Source organism: Maniola jurtina, chromosome 2, assembly GCF_905333055.1.
Source record: "Maniola jurtina chromosome 2, ilManJurt1.1, whole genome shotgun sequence".
NCBI lineage: Eukaryota > Metazoa > Arthropoda > Insecta > Lepidoptera > Nymphalidae > Maniola > Maniola jurtina.
This window is the reverse complement of record NC_060030.1, coordinates 5,988,908-6,001,798: the sequence shown is the minus strand read 5'-3', so window position 1 is coordinate 6,001,798 and position 12,891 is coordinate 5,988,908. Positions and strand designations below refer to the sequence as shown.

At 35.3% G+C, this 12,891-nt stretch overlaps 4 protein-coding genes across 8 annotated transcripts in view; 2 read left to right on the top strand and 2 right to left on the bottom strand.

Annotated features, from left to right (window-relative positions):
* The first annotated feature begins 260 nt into the window (after positions 1-260).
* LOC123876053 (nucleoside diphosphate kinase 7-like) lies at positions 261-6,188 on the top strand. The gene is made up of 7 exons (XM_045922184.1): positions 261-551; positions 1,393-1,670; positions 2,413-2,574; positions 3,447-3,645; positions 4,459-4,704; positions 5,344-5,457; positions 5,948-6,188. The coding sequence occupies exons 1-7, from the start codon at positions 549-551 to the stop codon at positions 6,089-6,091; spliced, it is 1,146 nt and encodes a 381-aa protein (XP_045778140.1). The 5' UTR covers positions 261-548; the 3' UTR covers positions 6,092-6,188.
* On the bottom strand, positions 6,110-7,273 carry LOC123876071 (ARL14 effector protein). Its single transcript, XM_045922203.1, has 3 exons — positions 7,068-7,273; positions 6,827-6,970; positions 6,110-6,331 (listed from the first exon to the last, which is right to left on the bottom strand). The coding sequence occupies exons 1-3, from the start codon at positions 7,151-7,153 to the stop codon at positions 6,250-6,252; spliced, it is 312 nt and encodes a 103-aa protein (XP_045778159.1). The 5' UTR covers positions 7,154-7,273; the 3' UTR covers positions 6,110-6,249.
* The window catches only part of LOC123875952, a 34,555-nt gene continuing 28,731 nt past the window's right edge, over positions 7,068-12,891 (bottom strand). For all 4 annotated transcript variants that reach the window (XM_045922083.1, XM_045922073.1, XM_045922091.1 and 1 more), the window contains exon 7: positions 7,068-7,200. In XM_045922083.1, the coding sequence (XP_045778039.1) occupies positions 7,194-7,200 (7 nt within the window). In that variant the 3' untranslated portion in view covers positions 7,068-7,193. The remainder of the gene's footprint in view (positions 7,201-12,891) is intronic.
* On the top strand, positions 8,338-12,735 carry LOC123876077 (DNA-directed RNA polymerases I, II, and III subunit RPABC4). Of its 2 annotated transcripts, none has more exons than XM_045922224.1 (4): positions 8,338-8,525; positions 8,625-8,719; positions 9,551-9,643; positions 12,600-12,735. In XM_045922224.1, the coding sequence occupies exons 2-4, from the start codon at positions 8,656-8,658 to the stop codon at positions 12,620-12,622; spliced, it is 180 nt and encodes a 59-aa protein (XP_045778180.1). In that variant the 5' UTR covers positions 8,338-8,525; positions 8,625-8,655; the 3' UTR covers positions 12,623-12,735. The 2 variants fall into 2 exon arrangements, with proteins under 2 accessions (XP_045778180.1, XP_045778172.1); XM_045922216.1 differs by having other exon boundaries at positions 8,614-8,719.

Genomic DNA, 12,891 nt, shown 5'->3' with positions numbered 1-12,891 from the left:
TTCTAATCAAAGGGGCTAACTTTATAAAATAAATATGCCTTCAATCGTGCTTCAATCATAGAGATAAAATATTCAATTATTCATATTATAATGAAGAAAAAAAGCAATTGACATTTGAATGAAACAGCCAGAGGCCAGAGTACTAACTACAATCAATGAGTTGCACAGTACACAAGGTAATGTGTATGTAACTAATTACCTACCTAATACCTAAAAATAGGTACTTACTACTTACCTACTTGACATAAAAACTGGCGATGTCAATGGTCATAACTCTTATCGTTCCTTTCAGTTTTCCAGTTTCCTATTATTCAAACTACGTTAGAAACTAGTTAAAAAGACTATTCTGCACTTCTGAAGAAGTCGAAAAGTCAATTTTTTGTTCATTTTCACCACTGCATTTTCTTTAAGAAGTCACTAAGCCTACCTATACTTACCCAATACTTTTTCGTTATTATTATTATTGTGGGTCATATTTTATCCTCCGCTTACTTAGAACTTGTGAAGCCCGTTCGAGGATTAAGTACCTAGGTACTAAAAACATCGAAATGGTAAGTATTATGGTTTTAATATATACCTACATAACTATATACAAGGCAGAAGGCTTGATAACCGCGTAATTTTTAGGGTTCCGTACCTCAAAAGGAAAAAATAAACTCATAAAGGATCACTTCCTTGTATGTCTGTCGTGTCGGTCAAGAAACCTTTAGGGTAGGTAGGTAGGTAGGTAGGTAGGTAGTTAGGTACCTACTTCCCGTTGACCTAGAATCATGCAGGTAGGTAGGTCCCAAAGCACACATAAGGGTAAAAATCCGAAAACCGTAAATTTTGTGGTTACATCACAAAAAAAATTTATTAAAATATGGTCATGAACAAATAATAATTTGTTCATGTCGACCATATTCAACTTTCAAAGTACGATTACGATACCAAGTGAGGTATCACATAAAAGGACATTACGTGTACATTTTGAAACAGATTTTTTAACCCCCGACCCAAAAAGAGGGATGTTATAAGTTTGACGTGTGTATCAGCTGTGTATCTGTCTGTGGCACCGTAGCGCCTAAACTAATGAACCGATTTTAAATTAGTTTTTTTTTGTTTGAAAGGTAGCTTGATCGAGTGTTCTTAGCTATCCAAGAAAATCGGTTCAGCCGTTTGAAAGTTATCAGCTCTTTTCTAGTTACTGTAACCTTCACTTGTCGGGGGTGTTATAAATTTTTAATTTACACTTGTATTTATTGCTATGCATAATAGTTTCTGATTTATCCTGGAAAATGTCGAAAAATACCACTGTAGTGTGTACCTACCCTAGGTGCGGTTGCACCCTACCCTACCCTTGCACTTGACCGGTTGTTCACACTAATTTATATTATTGCTAAATTCTTGTAGGTTTACGATTATTTTGACAAATACACATTTCTGTGTGAAATGTTCGACGAAGAAGCGGATGAAGTAAAGGAATTAGTGTTAAACTTTTTTCCGTTTGATAATTCTGTACAAATCATCAATACTAAGGAAGCCAAAAACCTACTTAAACGGGTTCAGTTCCCACCGTTAAAACGGGAAATGCTTCAAATTGGAAATATCATCAACATTTTTTCCAAATTGTTATATATCAAAGACTGCGCACCAGCAACTCGAAATCTTCTTTATCATAACGTTCAAAGGTAAAAATATGCAAGGTACCTCACTACTCGTAGCTCGATTAAGGTGTTCTACACTAAAACTTAATTTCCTTTAGTAAACTCATTTATACACCTTCTGTATCTTAATTTCCTTAGCTGATGGAGACGTCGCTCGGCCTAATCGGAAGGGTCGCAGGTACAGTTGGCACGCACCTCTAACTTTTTGAAGTTATGTGTGTTTTCAGCAATTACGAGTACCTACAATAATAGCACTTGCTTCAACGGTGAAGGAGAACATCGCGAGGAAACCTGCACACCTGAGACAGAGTTCTTTATAGTATTCTCAAGAGTATATGAATCTGCTAATCCGCATCTGGCCAGCGCAGTCTAACTCTTCTCTTCTCTTTTTTTAGACTTTCTGCACCTAGTGGTAAGTGATGATGCAGTCTAAGATGGAAGCGGACTAACCTGGAAGGGGTATAGCAATTTTTATTAAACCCATACTCCTTTGGTTTCTACACGGCATCGTACCAGACCGCTAAATCGCTTGGCGGCAAGGTTTGCCAGTAGAGTGGTAACTAGCCACGGCCGAAGCCTCCCGCCACACCAGAAATTTAGAAATTATGAAATTCTTAACTCCCACTAATAAGACCACAGCGCTTACCTACTACTGCGCCAGGGTCATCAAATTCCTCGTTCCGAGAAATGATCCGTGGCTCAGTAGTGACAAGTGAACCGGCGATGGGTTAGTGATGAATGATGATGATGACGATCTTAATTTCAGCACTTTTGCCCTGATAAAGCCAGTTCCACCGAGTGCCCATGGCAAGATTATTACGTTCATCATGAAAAAAGGGTTCCGTATTGTACGTATGAAAAATGGAAAAATTGATAAAGATTTTGCAATGGAATTGTACCAGAATGTTGCTGGTAGTAACTTATTGCCGTAAGAAACTTGCCTGTCAATTGTTTAAAAAACAACGCAACGTCACTAAAAGCGTAGTGGTTCAACACTTCAGCCTCCTCATTTGGGGGTTCGTTCGGGGTTTGATGCCTGGTCGACTAGTAACTTTCCAGAGTTATGTGTGTTTAACAATTAAAAAATAAGAAAAGGAAACATCTGCATCGTGAGGAAACCTCTATGCCTGAGAGTTCTTTTTTTATTTTTTATTCAGATACAAGTTAGCCTTTGACTGCAATCTCATCTGGTGGTAAGTGATGATGCAGTCTAAGATGGTAGCTTTATAATGTTCTCAAAGGCGTGGGAAATCTGCTAATCCGCAATCAGTCATCGTGGTGGAATATGGTCTAAATTTTTCTCATTCTGAGTAGACCCGTACCTACTCAGCAGTGGGCCGGCACTGGGTTAAGATGATGAATGATGATGATAACAATCGCAACTGAGTAGGATTCGACTATGGATACTTTTGGGACTAAGCAAACTACAACTTCTCATTGATACAACTGCAGATGGGTTGGCTTAGTAGTTAGTATTACCCATTCGAACTTGACATTTGTGCTTCGGAGAGCACGTTAAGTCCTTGATCTCGGATAGTCATTAATCGCTAACATATTTTTTTTAAAGAATATAACTATATTAGCCATTTTAATCATGACTAACATTCCCCTGCCCCCTCCGTTTAAGCGTACCTAAAGCTCGGACTAGTAGTGGGTACGACAATAGTGCAACAGATGGGATTTGAACAGCCGACCTTTCAGATTTCAGTCTGCTCCTATAACCGTTGAACTATTAAGGCTTCTAACCAAAGGGCGAGTGTAAAAGACACAAAACCTAATCTGAAAAATGGCTGTTTCCAGAATTATAATAAATTACATAACAACTGGCGAAGTAATCGGCTTAGAACTTGTTGCGCCCGATGCTGTGAAAAAGTGGCGCGAGTGTTTGGGCACCACCGACCCGGCCACAGCAGCTCCCGGCACGCTGCGAAGACTTTATGGCGAAGACAAGCTTAGAAACGTTGCCCACGGTTGCGTTACGGTCGAAGATGCCACTGTGGTTGGCAGCTGATTTAGTATCTGTCTCTTCTGTCGAAGTTCCCTCTATAAATATTTACCTTGGAGGTTATTGTCCTGAGTCTGGTCTACGGAGTACGGACGAAGGAAAACATTTGCTTTTTAGGGTTCCGCAATATAACAAAAACCCAGACGAGTCGAACTCGCACATTAAGGTTTCCTCACAGTCATTAATTTTTTCTATCTAATTCTATAGGTTTATTTAGACTCTTTTGACAGGACGAGACAGACAGACACGGCGGTCAAGACGGACGGACGGTAGACAATTTTTGGAAGAAAATTCATCGCCGCTAAGAAAATATAACGGCCGCTATGGCGCCTGAAACCTTGATTTCCTATTTTATTACTTACCTTACCTAATTTAGCCTTGATGGTCAGTGGTACCTACTTAATCGCACGTTAACGCAAAGAGTTATATTATCGGCTTCGAGTTCTAGTTAGGAACCTCTCGAATCACACTAATATTATAAAGGCGAAAGTTTGTATGTGTGTGTGTGTGTGTATGTTTGTTACTCGTTCACGCAAAAACCACTGGACGGATTTGGCTGAAATTCAGAATGTAGATAGATAATATCCTGGATTAGCACATAGGCTACTTTTTATCCCGGAAAATCAAAGAGTTCCCACGGGATTTCGAAAGACCTAAATCCACGCGGACGAAGTCGCGGGCGTCAGCTAGTTTTCTATAAACCTTTGAGCTAAAACATTCGATATCACGCTACTAGGCATCTGCATGACGCTGTGAAGGCGTAACATAATAACTAAATTTTTTTAAACCCAACGGACGTCTTTTTAGATGCTAGACAAGTTTTTCGGTTACGAAAATGGTATTCCCAGAATCGCTTTTCGTGCAACTTTCAAAAACTGCACTTGTTGTATTATAAAGCCACATGTGATAATCGATGGCAATGTTGGAGCGATCTTGGAACAAATCGCAACATCTGAAAAGTTTTACATATCAGCCATAGCCATGTTTTCTGTAAAGCTATCCAATGCTCAGGAGTTTTTTGAAGTATATAAGGAAGTGTTACCAGAGTACGAGGTAATTTTCATTATTGCATTGTAAGTAGGTAAAATACCTGTAGGAAGATTTACGACGACACGGACGGACATAGTATGCAAAGTCTTTGGCCGTGATGTTAGGTTGTCAAATTCAGTAGGTAGGTAGATAGGTATAGTTTGACATGGCAATCGGGGTATGATGTAAGTCATGGAGGGGACACCCCGCACACCCGCACCGGGCTTGGCCATGTCGACCTGTCGCAAACTATAGATACTGTTGTATACCTTTGATTGTCAATTGTTGGATTTGGCTTGGATGAATTAAACACAGTAATGGTGATAATTAAAGTTGAATGTTGAAATACCTGTAATTCAACTAAATTCTGCTCTGGGTTTAAAGGTATGTAAGTAGTTATAAGGTACAATTAGAAATCAGTAGTGTTGCAGAGGCACGTCGCCTGCTGCTGCTGTCTGCAGATGGCTACAGACTTGTACCTTATACCACTTATCTCTAGTCTCTAGACCATGATTAGAATTTGGCTTCCTACACACAAGTCTTGCATCCAATCCTTAGAATAAGAACCCAGATCCCATCATAGATTAAAAAAATACTGCACCTAATTGAATCCATTTAACTTATTAAAACTTAAACTGTTCAATCAAAATTATTGTGTTCCAGGCCATGTGTATTCATTTGGCGGAAGGAAAATGTATCGCACTGGAGGTAAAATGCAATGATCCTAGTCTAAACTGTGTGTGTGAATTCAGGAAATTATGTGGGCCAAGAGATCCTGTGAGTATTTGCCTCCATGTTTCTAATTTGAACCACTATGATATGGAACAACATCCTTCCAACATCAGTTCTCGCCTCCGTTTTAAATATGGCCATCATTACTTGCCAGCAGGCTGATTGCAGCCAAATGCTAGTCTATAAATTAAAAAAAGTGTCAAAAGATGATGCATGCCTGAGAGTTCTTCATAATGTTCTTGTGTGTGTGAAGTATGCCAATCTGCACTGGGCCAGCGTGGCAAGCTATGGCCTCTAACCCTTGTCATTTTGAGAGATGTCTATTTAGTAGTGTGCTGTCAATGAGTTGATCATGACGATGATATATACAATATCTTTCTAGTTTAAACACATTATACAGGTACTTTGTGATACATAATGTTACTTTAAAACATTATAATTTCAAAAAGAAAACACACAGTTCTATCAGTACACAAACTTATATTAACAAGTCAAATACAAAAAACCCCAAATTTTTATTATCAATGTTTTGCAGGATCTAAGCCGTCAATTGTATCCAGATTCCATAAGAGCCCTCTATGGAAAAGATATTGTACACAATGCAGTTCATTGCACAGATCTTCCAGAAGATGGTGAACTGGAGGTTGAATACTTTTTCAAATTGCTAGCCAATGAGTGAGTTCTATTGTTTTGCCAATTTCTATATTTGCGCTTGTTATTGTGACTTAGGTCTGCTGTCTTTTCTTTCAATAAAGCAAGTTTCCATTAGTAAGTAATTCTTGATCTCTTATTTCAAATCAAACAAACATTGAATGTCCCTTTTTCTGAATTCTGGAATCACTTTTTTTTATAATCATTCTTGATGACAAAATCATTGCCTTCTATTTCAATTTTTTCCACCATCCAGTTTCTATTAACTCTAAAATACACAAACATGGTTGAGTAACTATAAATATACTATATATATTTAAAAACTTCATGAATGATAGTATTTGGTGCAAATACTACAGATACTTAAAATATTTTATTACACATGGAAAAAAGAAGTAGATATGTTACATGTGTCTAAAGACTCACTCTCTCTTCTAGTGTTTTGTTTACTAATTTATCACCAAATATGAATTTACGTACATCATATAATATGAATGTAACATGTCTATGATGTAATTTCATGTCATTGGAGGTAAACACAAAAATTTTAAGTGCCAATACCACCATCACACATTTCACGAATGCATCCAGAAGTGTGTGGCTACCTATATACTTCTGCCTTTTTATGAACTCACATACCCTTGGATGGAAAATAAAGATGATTCTTTTCTTGAAAAAGTAAGCACTATTAAACTGAAGAATGGACTAATTATTATTATTTCTTTACCTTTTTTCCACCCTATATTAAATCAAAGTTAAATACCTGCATTCATGCCCACATTTATTGGAGCTACACTTATCACAAGGATAATGGCAACCAGGACATGCTTCATCTAAGCAGTCGCATAGGTCTATTCCCGAAGCAGCTAGCAGACCTCGTTCATTGTATAGTTTTTTCGATTTGCGACTGAAATTAACAATATCGATTAAAGTAACAGTATTCCTAATAAAATGATAGTCCTAAATAGTTCCTAATAAATACCTACGATAAGAAAAATACTTACTTCATGAAATAACTTTTGCGATTTAGTTTGCGACGCTCACGGGCTGATGTTTCGGGATCAAAGTTTTCTAGAAAACGCATTTTCATGTTTTAATAGCAATTATATAATTTAATAACAAGAAAGAAGTTAATTACTTGAAAAAATAAGAGACAATCCGTTTTAATCCTCAACCAAATCACAATATAGGTGATTATTTACCTATTTATTACAGCCACAGAGTAATATACAGGTAAGCGAATTTTTTATGTTATTAGTTATTAGTCTGTGATATAGCTTTATGGTGATATGATAGCAAACATCGCGAACATAACACATTCTAGACTTCGTCTGTGTTGGTGTTGGCTGGTGGGCGCGCTTTGCTTTTTTGGAATGTTTTTTTTTTTTTTGTTGTTGAAAGTGGTTGGTTTTTGTGTTTTACTGGTGTTTTTTGGTGGTGGAACTGACTGGGAAGCGCTCTAAAGGGGCGCCGCGCATGTGTTGGCGAGCGCCGGCACAGATGAAGTCCATACTTATATAGTTTGTTGTTAGTTGTTGTTAGTTAGTGAAGTTAGTTGTAATTGTAAATAACTACAAACTTGACATTGGCTCATCTGTGTAAAGCCAGACGAGAGAAAAAAAAAGAGACCTGGCTTCATACCATAGACAATACACTAAATTGCTTAATACAAAAACGATAATATGTATGAAATGGATAGCATGCTTCCATACCAACACACTAAAGAAAAACAGCACTGCCACAACAAACAAGTACCTAGGTAGCTATGGTACCTAGCTCTGCTATTCTAGGAGCCAGAGCCAGTTAAAAAAAAAAATTGACATTTGACATCTTTTTTTTTTTTAATTTACTCTACGGCCCTGGACGTTTGATACCACTGTGATTTGACCACAGACGAGTAAGTAGAGTTCTTAGACCAAAATTCAACCGAATAAAAATCTTTGAGGACTTCGTCTGTGATGGCGTGCTGTGCTTGTTTGGAGTGTTTTTTTTGTTAAGAGTGGCTGGTTTTTGTGTTAGTTGGTGTTTTTTGGTGGTGGAATTGACTGGGAAGCGCTCTAAAGGGGCGCCGCGCGTATGTCGGCGGGCACCGGCGCAGACGGAGTCCATACTTGTATAGATTGAATAACTTGAAAATAATTACAAACTTGACATTGGCTAATCAGAGTAAAGCCAGATTTAAAGAAAAAAAAATCTTTGAGGACTTGTCTGTGGATTTGACACACATATTGGTCTGTGATCTTTAGACTGGTTTAGTGATCTGATCTGTGGTCTGTGATTTGACATTTGACATTAATTTCGTAATTTCATGAAAACTTTGTTGCTTTTTCATGTTTTTCGTTAGATTAAAGTCAATGTTTTCATGATTTTAGCTTTTAAAGCGCGCCGCTTATACTCGTTATACAGTATCTATTTCAGCGGAAGTTTTCCAAAGTGTCTAGCCGACCGATCCAAGGTTTCAGGTATTTATGTTCTGGTTGGAATAGTGAATAAATCTGTAAAACACGTGTATATAAGAAATTACTTATTTAATTTCTTCTTTTTTTTTAGATTCCTTCCAGTTTCCACGTCTTCAAGAATAGAGGCTCAATCATGGCTGACACAAGTGCTAAAGAACCGTCCGTGACTAAAGTGCCCATGATATACGTTTGTGGCGGTAATTATTATAAAAATATTATTTTAGTAGGTGATGCCCCTGACTTGGCGTGGAATAAGTTTTTAAAAATTTTGCGGGAACTTATTTTCCGGATAAAAAGTATTGTTTGCATCCCGCAAATCGGAGGTCCCACAGGAATCTGTTTCGACAAAATTGGTTAATATGTGCATTGAGAAGATACACTTTTACATATTTTATAATATTAATTTAAATATTTTTATCAGTTAATGCTCTTAGTCCGAAGTTCCTTCAAAGTCTGACACTCATTTAAGCTATTTTAGTAAACAAATAAATCATAATTTTGATGTTCCAGTAAAAGAATCTTGCCACCCTAAAGTGGATGTTAAGTTATCAATTGACTAATAGCCTTGGACACTTTCTTTTTCTTCTCTTTTATAACACAGTGGCGGATTTTCAACTTTCAGCAGTAAAAGTAAAAGGTAGTTTGGCTCTTGTTCCATTTCACATTAGTAAATGTGCAACTGAACATAGATGGCTGAATGTTATTATTATTATTTTTTATTTTCAAAATCATGCACTATAGTGCTACATAATAGGATAAGATAATTTATTTGCCAGAAGCTGGTACAAGAAAGATGGAAATTTATAATTAGTTAGAGGCCTTAAATTTCTACTAAATTAATAGTGTGCAAATATTTAGGATAAACAAAATAAATTAAATTAATGTCAAACAAAATTATGAGCCAATTACATTACGTCAAATTTCTTGATTCGTAATATTGATATTTCTCACTATTCTATAGTGATTAGCTAAACATATTTTTTGTACTGTCTGGAGTTATATCCTACCATTAAAAATACTTTTTTCAGAATGCCACAGGGAAAATGAAATTAAGCCTAGAGATCCAATCAGATGCAGAGAATGTGGTTACCGCATTATGTACAAGAAGAGAACAAAGAGATGTATCCTTTTCAACACTTTCTTTTTTTTACTCCTTTTTTATGTGCCCATCACAGTGATCCATGTAATGCTTAGTATTTTAAACTTTACTTATTATCTGAAGAACTACTTGATGCGCTTCAGCTGTCCAATTTTAAAACCTAGCAAGGGACTTTTTTCTTTAAATATCTTTTTGCGTAATATCTTACTAGATAAGAATATTCTTATAGAACTACATATTAAAATTTTAAGTAAATGCTTACAAATCAAAGTAATACATATTATTTTACATAGCAAGTATGCATATATATAAGTATGCATAATTTAACCGGTTGAGTTTGTTGTGGGCTCTTCTCAGACCTGGGCGTGTTTGGAACCCTCTAAGCTTTAGTTTTTCATATTATCACCAATATATCATCTTACAAATCTTCAGACAATCAAATGGTGTACAATAGTACCTACTTTGAATAAATGATTTTGATTTGATTTGATTTGATACTAAAAAAGATTGAAGAACCTTGCCACATTTTGAAACGATCAGTGTGCCTTTTAGGCTTCTCTGTATCTCCAGATAAAAAAAGGAACCCTTATAGGATCATTTCACTGTCTGTTAAGATCCATCCAGGGAATCAAAATGTCTTATAGCATAAATAAAGGGGAAAATCCAGAAACCGTGAATTGGTGGTTACATTATGAGAAAAATTAAGTACTGTTAATTCTTATATGTAAATATATAAATGTTGTGTGTGTATGTACTGAAGGTCAACAAACTTATGATATTCTTGGGATCTTTTGCAAAAATACAATACATATAAGTATCAAAGTATAGTGAGAACACTCTATCTTTCTCAGTTTTATAAAATTACATTCAAGCCCCTTGCTATGTTTTGAATTTGCTAACTTAAGTTACTAACCCACTAGCTTATTGGGTAGTCCATATTTATTTTAAATAATCCTGCAGATTTTAATTTATGGTGCTTAGTTTTCTGTTAATAAAAAAAAATAGATTTAATTTTCATAGTAGCTAGGTAGCCAACACTAAACATATTTATCACTTCCATAGAAGTGCACTCCATTTTAAGACATCATCATTTTACCTTCAGGTGGAATAATAAATTATTTATTAGTCAAGTGTAAGAAAACTAACATTAACCACATGCAAATTACAATTTACACCTTCATAAATACTTATTTTTGACACCATAGCTGGCTGCTAGTCTGGTTCCCTTCTAATACCATTTTGCTTGCGAATTTTCTGTATGCAATTGACAATATACCCTCCTCCCCTACTCTACTCCCTTTACAACCTCTCACACCGCCAAGGGTCACTGGTAGAGATCTCTTATAGAGATAAGTGCTTCCCTGTCCACTTTTTCTTTCTTTTTATTTATATTGTTACAACTTTCTGGTACAAATAAAAAAATATACAAGGCTGGGTTCTACCTAATTTTTTGTACAAAGCATGTGAATCTTGTTAGTTTGGATGCTCATTTTAATGGTGTAATGATAAAGCATGGCTTCAAAGGAGCAAATAATGAGGTCAGTTAAATTTCAACAGATTGAATTGGTAAGTAATCTGTAGTATGGACTCTATAATATTTTCTCCATCACATCCATACTAACTGAGACTTACTGGATAATAATAGTAGTTTTTGCTGTTCGGCTGGCACCTAAAGTCACAAGGTTTGAAAATTCTAAATTAAATTAAGTTGTCTGCCCTATTCTAAAAATGTGAATAGATACTATAAAAATTAGTTGCGGTCAGAATAGATACCATATTAGGTCACATCAATATTGGTCATGATAACCATAATAATATAAGGTTACATCAATATTGGGTTTGTTTTTAGGGTGCCCTACCAAAATGGTAAAAAAAGGAACGATATACTTCCTTCCTCCCTTGTCACAGCTGCAGCTTTGCAAATAGTGCAGGAATAGGGGAGTGGGATCGAAATTTTAAAAGTGGAGTGATGAGGTTAAGTGTGCATATGATAGCCCATTTAATATGGGCTTCACTTGCACATTCTAAAACAGATTTTCATTTAAGAATTTTAAAATTTTTAAGCTGCATAGTTTTTTACTAATCATTTAATCAAAAATCCATACCTACTAATATTATAAATGCGAAAACCTGTCGACATTAATTGAACATTTGTCTGTCTGTCTGCTGGCTTTTCACACCCCATAAGTTAAACAGATTTGACGAAATTTGGTACAGAGCTAGCTTGCATCCCGGGAATGGACATTTTTTATAACGGGAAATCAAAAGGCTCCCAAATTATTCTTAAAAAATAAATTAGTTAATTTCATAATAATAAAGTATGTAAGTTCTCGCGGGAAGAAACTAGAAGATGTCGAATGAAGTTCGGTCTTGCCTAGGTTCCTTTTATGTAACTTTTCAAAGACGTAATTGAGTACCTACTTACAAAAACAAGAGATAATATCTCAAAATATCCAACATACACCAACCTTCAAAAGAATTAGCTATATTTTTGGTTTGCAAAATTCTGAACATGCATGGCTTTGCAAAAGCATAAAATAACTTAATAACAAGGCTTGGGAATGAGTTGCTCTAACAGTTATGATAGTTGAATAAGTTTTAAGTGGTATTGTGAAATGGTGGTAGTAATAAAATACCTGGCTAACATTGTTGCGGGCTTCTTCTCAGACCAAGGCGCGCACTGTTGGAACCCTCATAGCTTTAAAATTACGTACCTCGTCTATTCTGACTTTCAAAAGTATGCAATATAACAATAATCATATTATTTTAAAATATACTTAATTGATTTAATTGTGATTTGATTAAGTTGCCGCACGTATATTAATTATAACATGAAGCATGTGTGACTTCGATGCTTTTGAAACAATTACATATTTACAAAAATACATCAAAATTTGTTCTATGTTTTTTTTTTTAAATATTAAATACTACGATATAGAATATGTATAATACAACAATTTCCTTAATAAAATTTTCAGTGGTTGTGTTTGACGCCCGATAAGAAGAAATAAAAAAATTGTATAAGTATTTCATTTTACATTTACTTTAATCTTATCATTATAAAATATCTACATAATATAATGTATAGTAAACAATAAATGGGCAAATATTTGACATGTTTGTAATTATTATTAAAATACCAGTGCCTTATCTAGATCTTGTAATATAAAAATACAATATCTAATAATTTATTTACTTACTTTTTCAGTATCATGTTATAGGCTTATAATATAGCAAATGTCAGATGATCAAATTTAGCAAACTAAATAT

Coding starts and splice junctions, on each gene's coding strand:
- LOC123876053 (XM_045922184.1), top strand. Junction 2,575..3,446: donor GCTGGTAGTAACTTATTGCC/GTAAGAAACTTG, acceptor GGCTGTTTCCAG/AATTATAATAAATTACATAA. Junction 4,705..5,343: donor AAGTGTTACCAGAGTACGAG/GTAATTTTCATT, acceptor ATTGTGTTCCAG/GCCATGTGTATTCATTTGGC.
- LOC123876077 (XM_045922224.1), top strand. CDS start 8,656: ATGGCTGACACAAGTGCTAAAGAACCGTCCGTGACTAAAGTGCCCATG. Junction 8,720..9,550: donor CATGATATACGTTTGTGGCG/GTAATTATTATA, acceptor TACTTTTTTCAG/AATGCCACAGGGAAAATGAA. Junction 9,644..12,599: donor CAAGAAGAGAACAAAGAGAT/GTATCCTTTTCA, acceptor TAAAATTTTCAG/TGGTTGTGTTTGACGCCCGA.
- LOC123876071 (XM_045922203.1), bottom strand. CDS start 7,153: ATGAAAATGCGTTTTCTAGAAAACTTTGATCCCGAAACATCAGCCCGT. Junction 6,971..7,067: donor CGCAAAAGTTATTTCATGAA/GTAAGTATTTTT, acceptor TGTTAATTTCAG/TCGCAAATCGAAAAAACTAT. Junction 6,332..6,826: donor AAATGTGGGCATGAATGCAG/GTATTTAACTTT, acceptor TGTGTATTTTAG/AGTTAATAGAAACTGGATGG.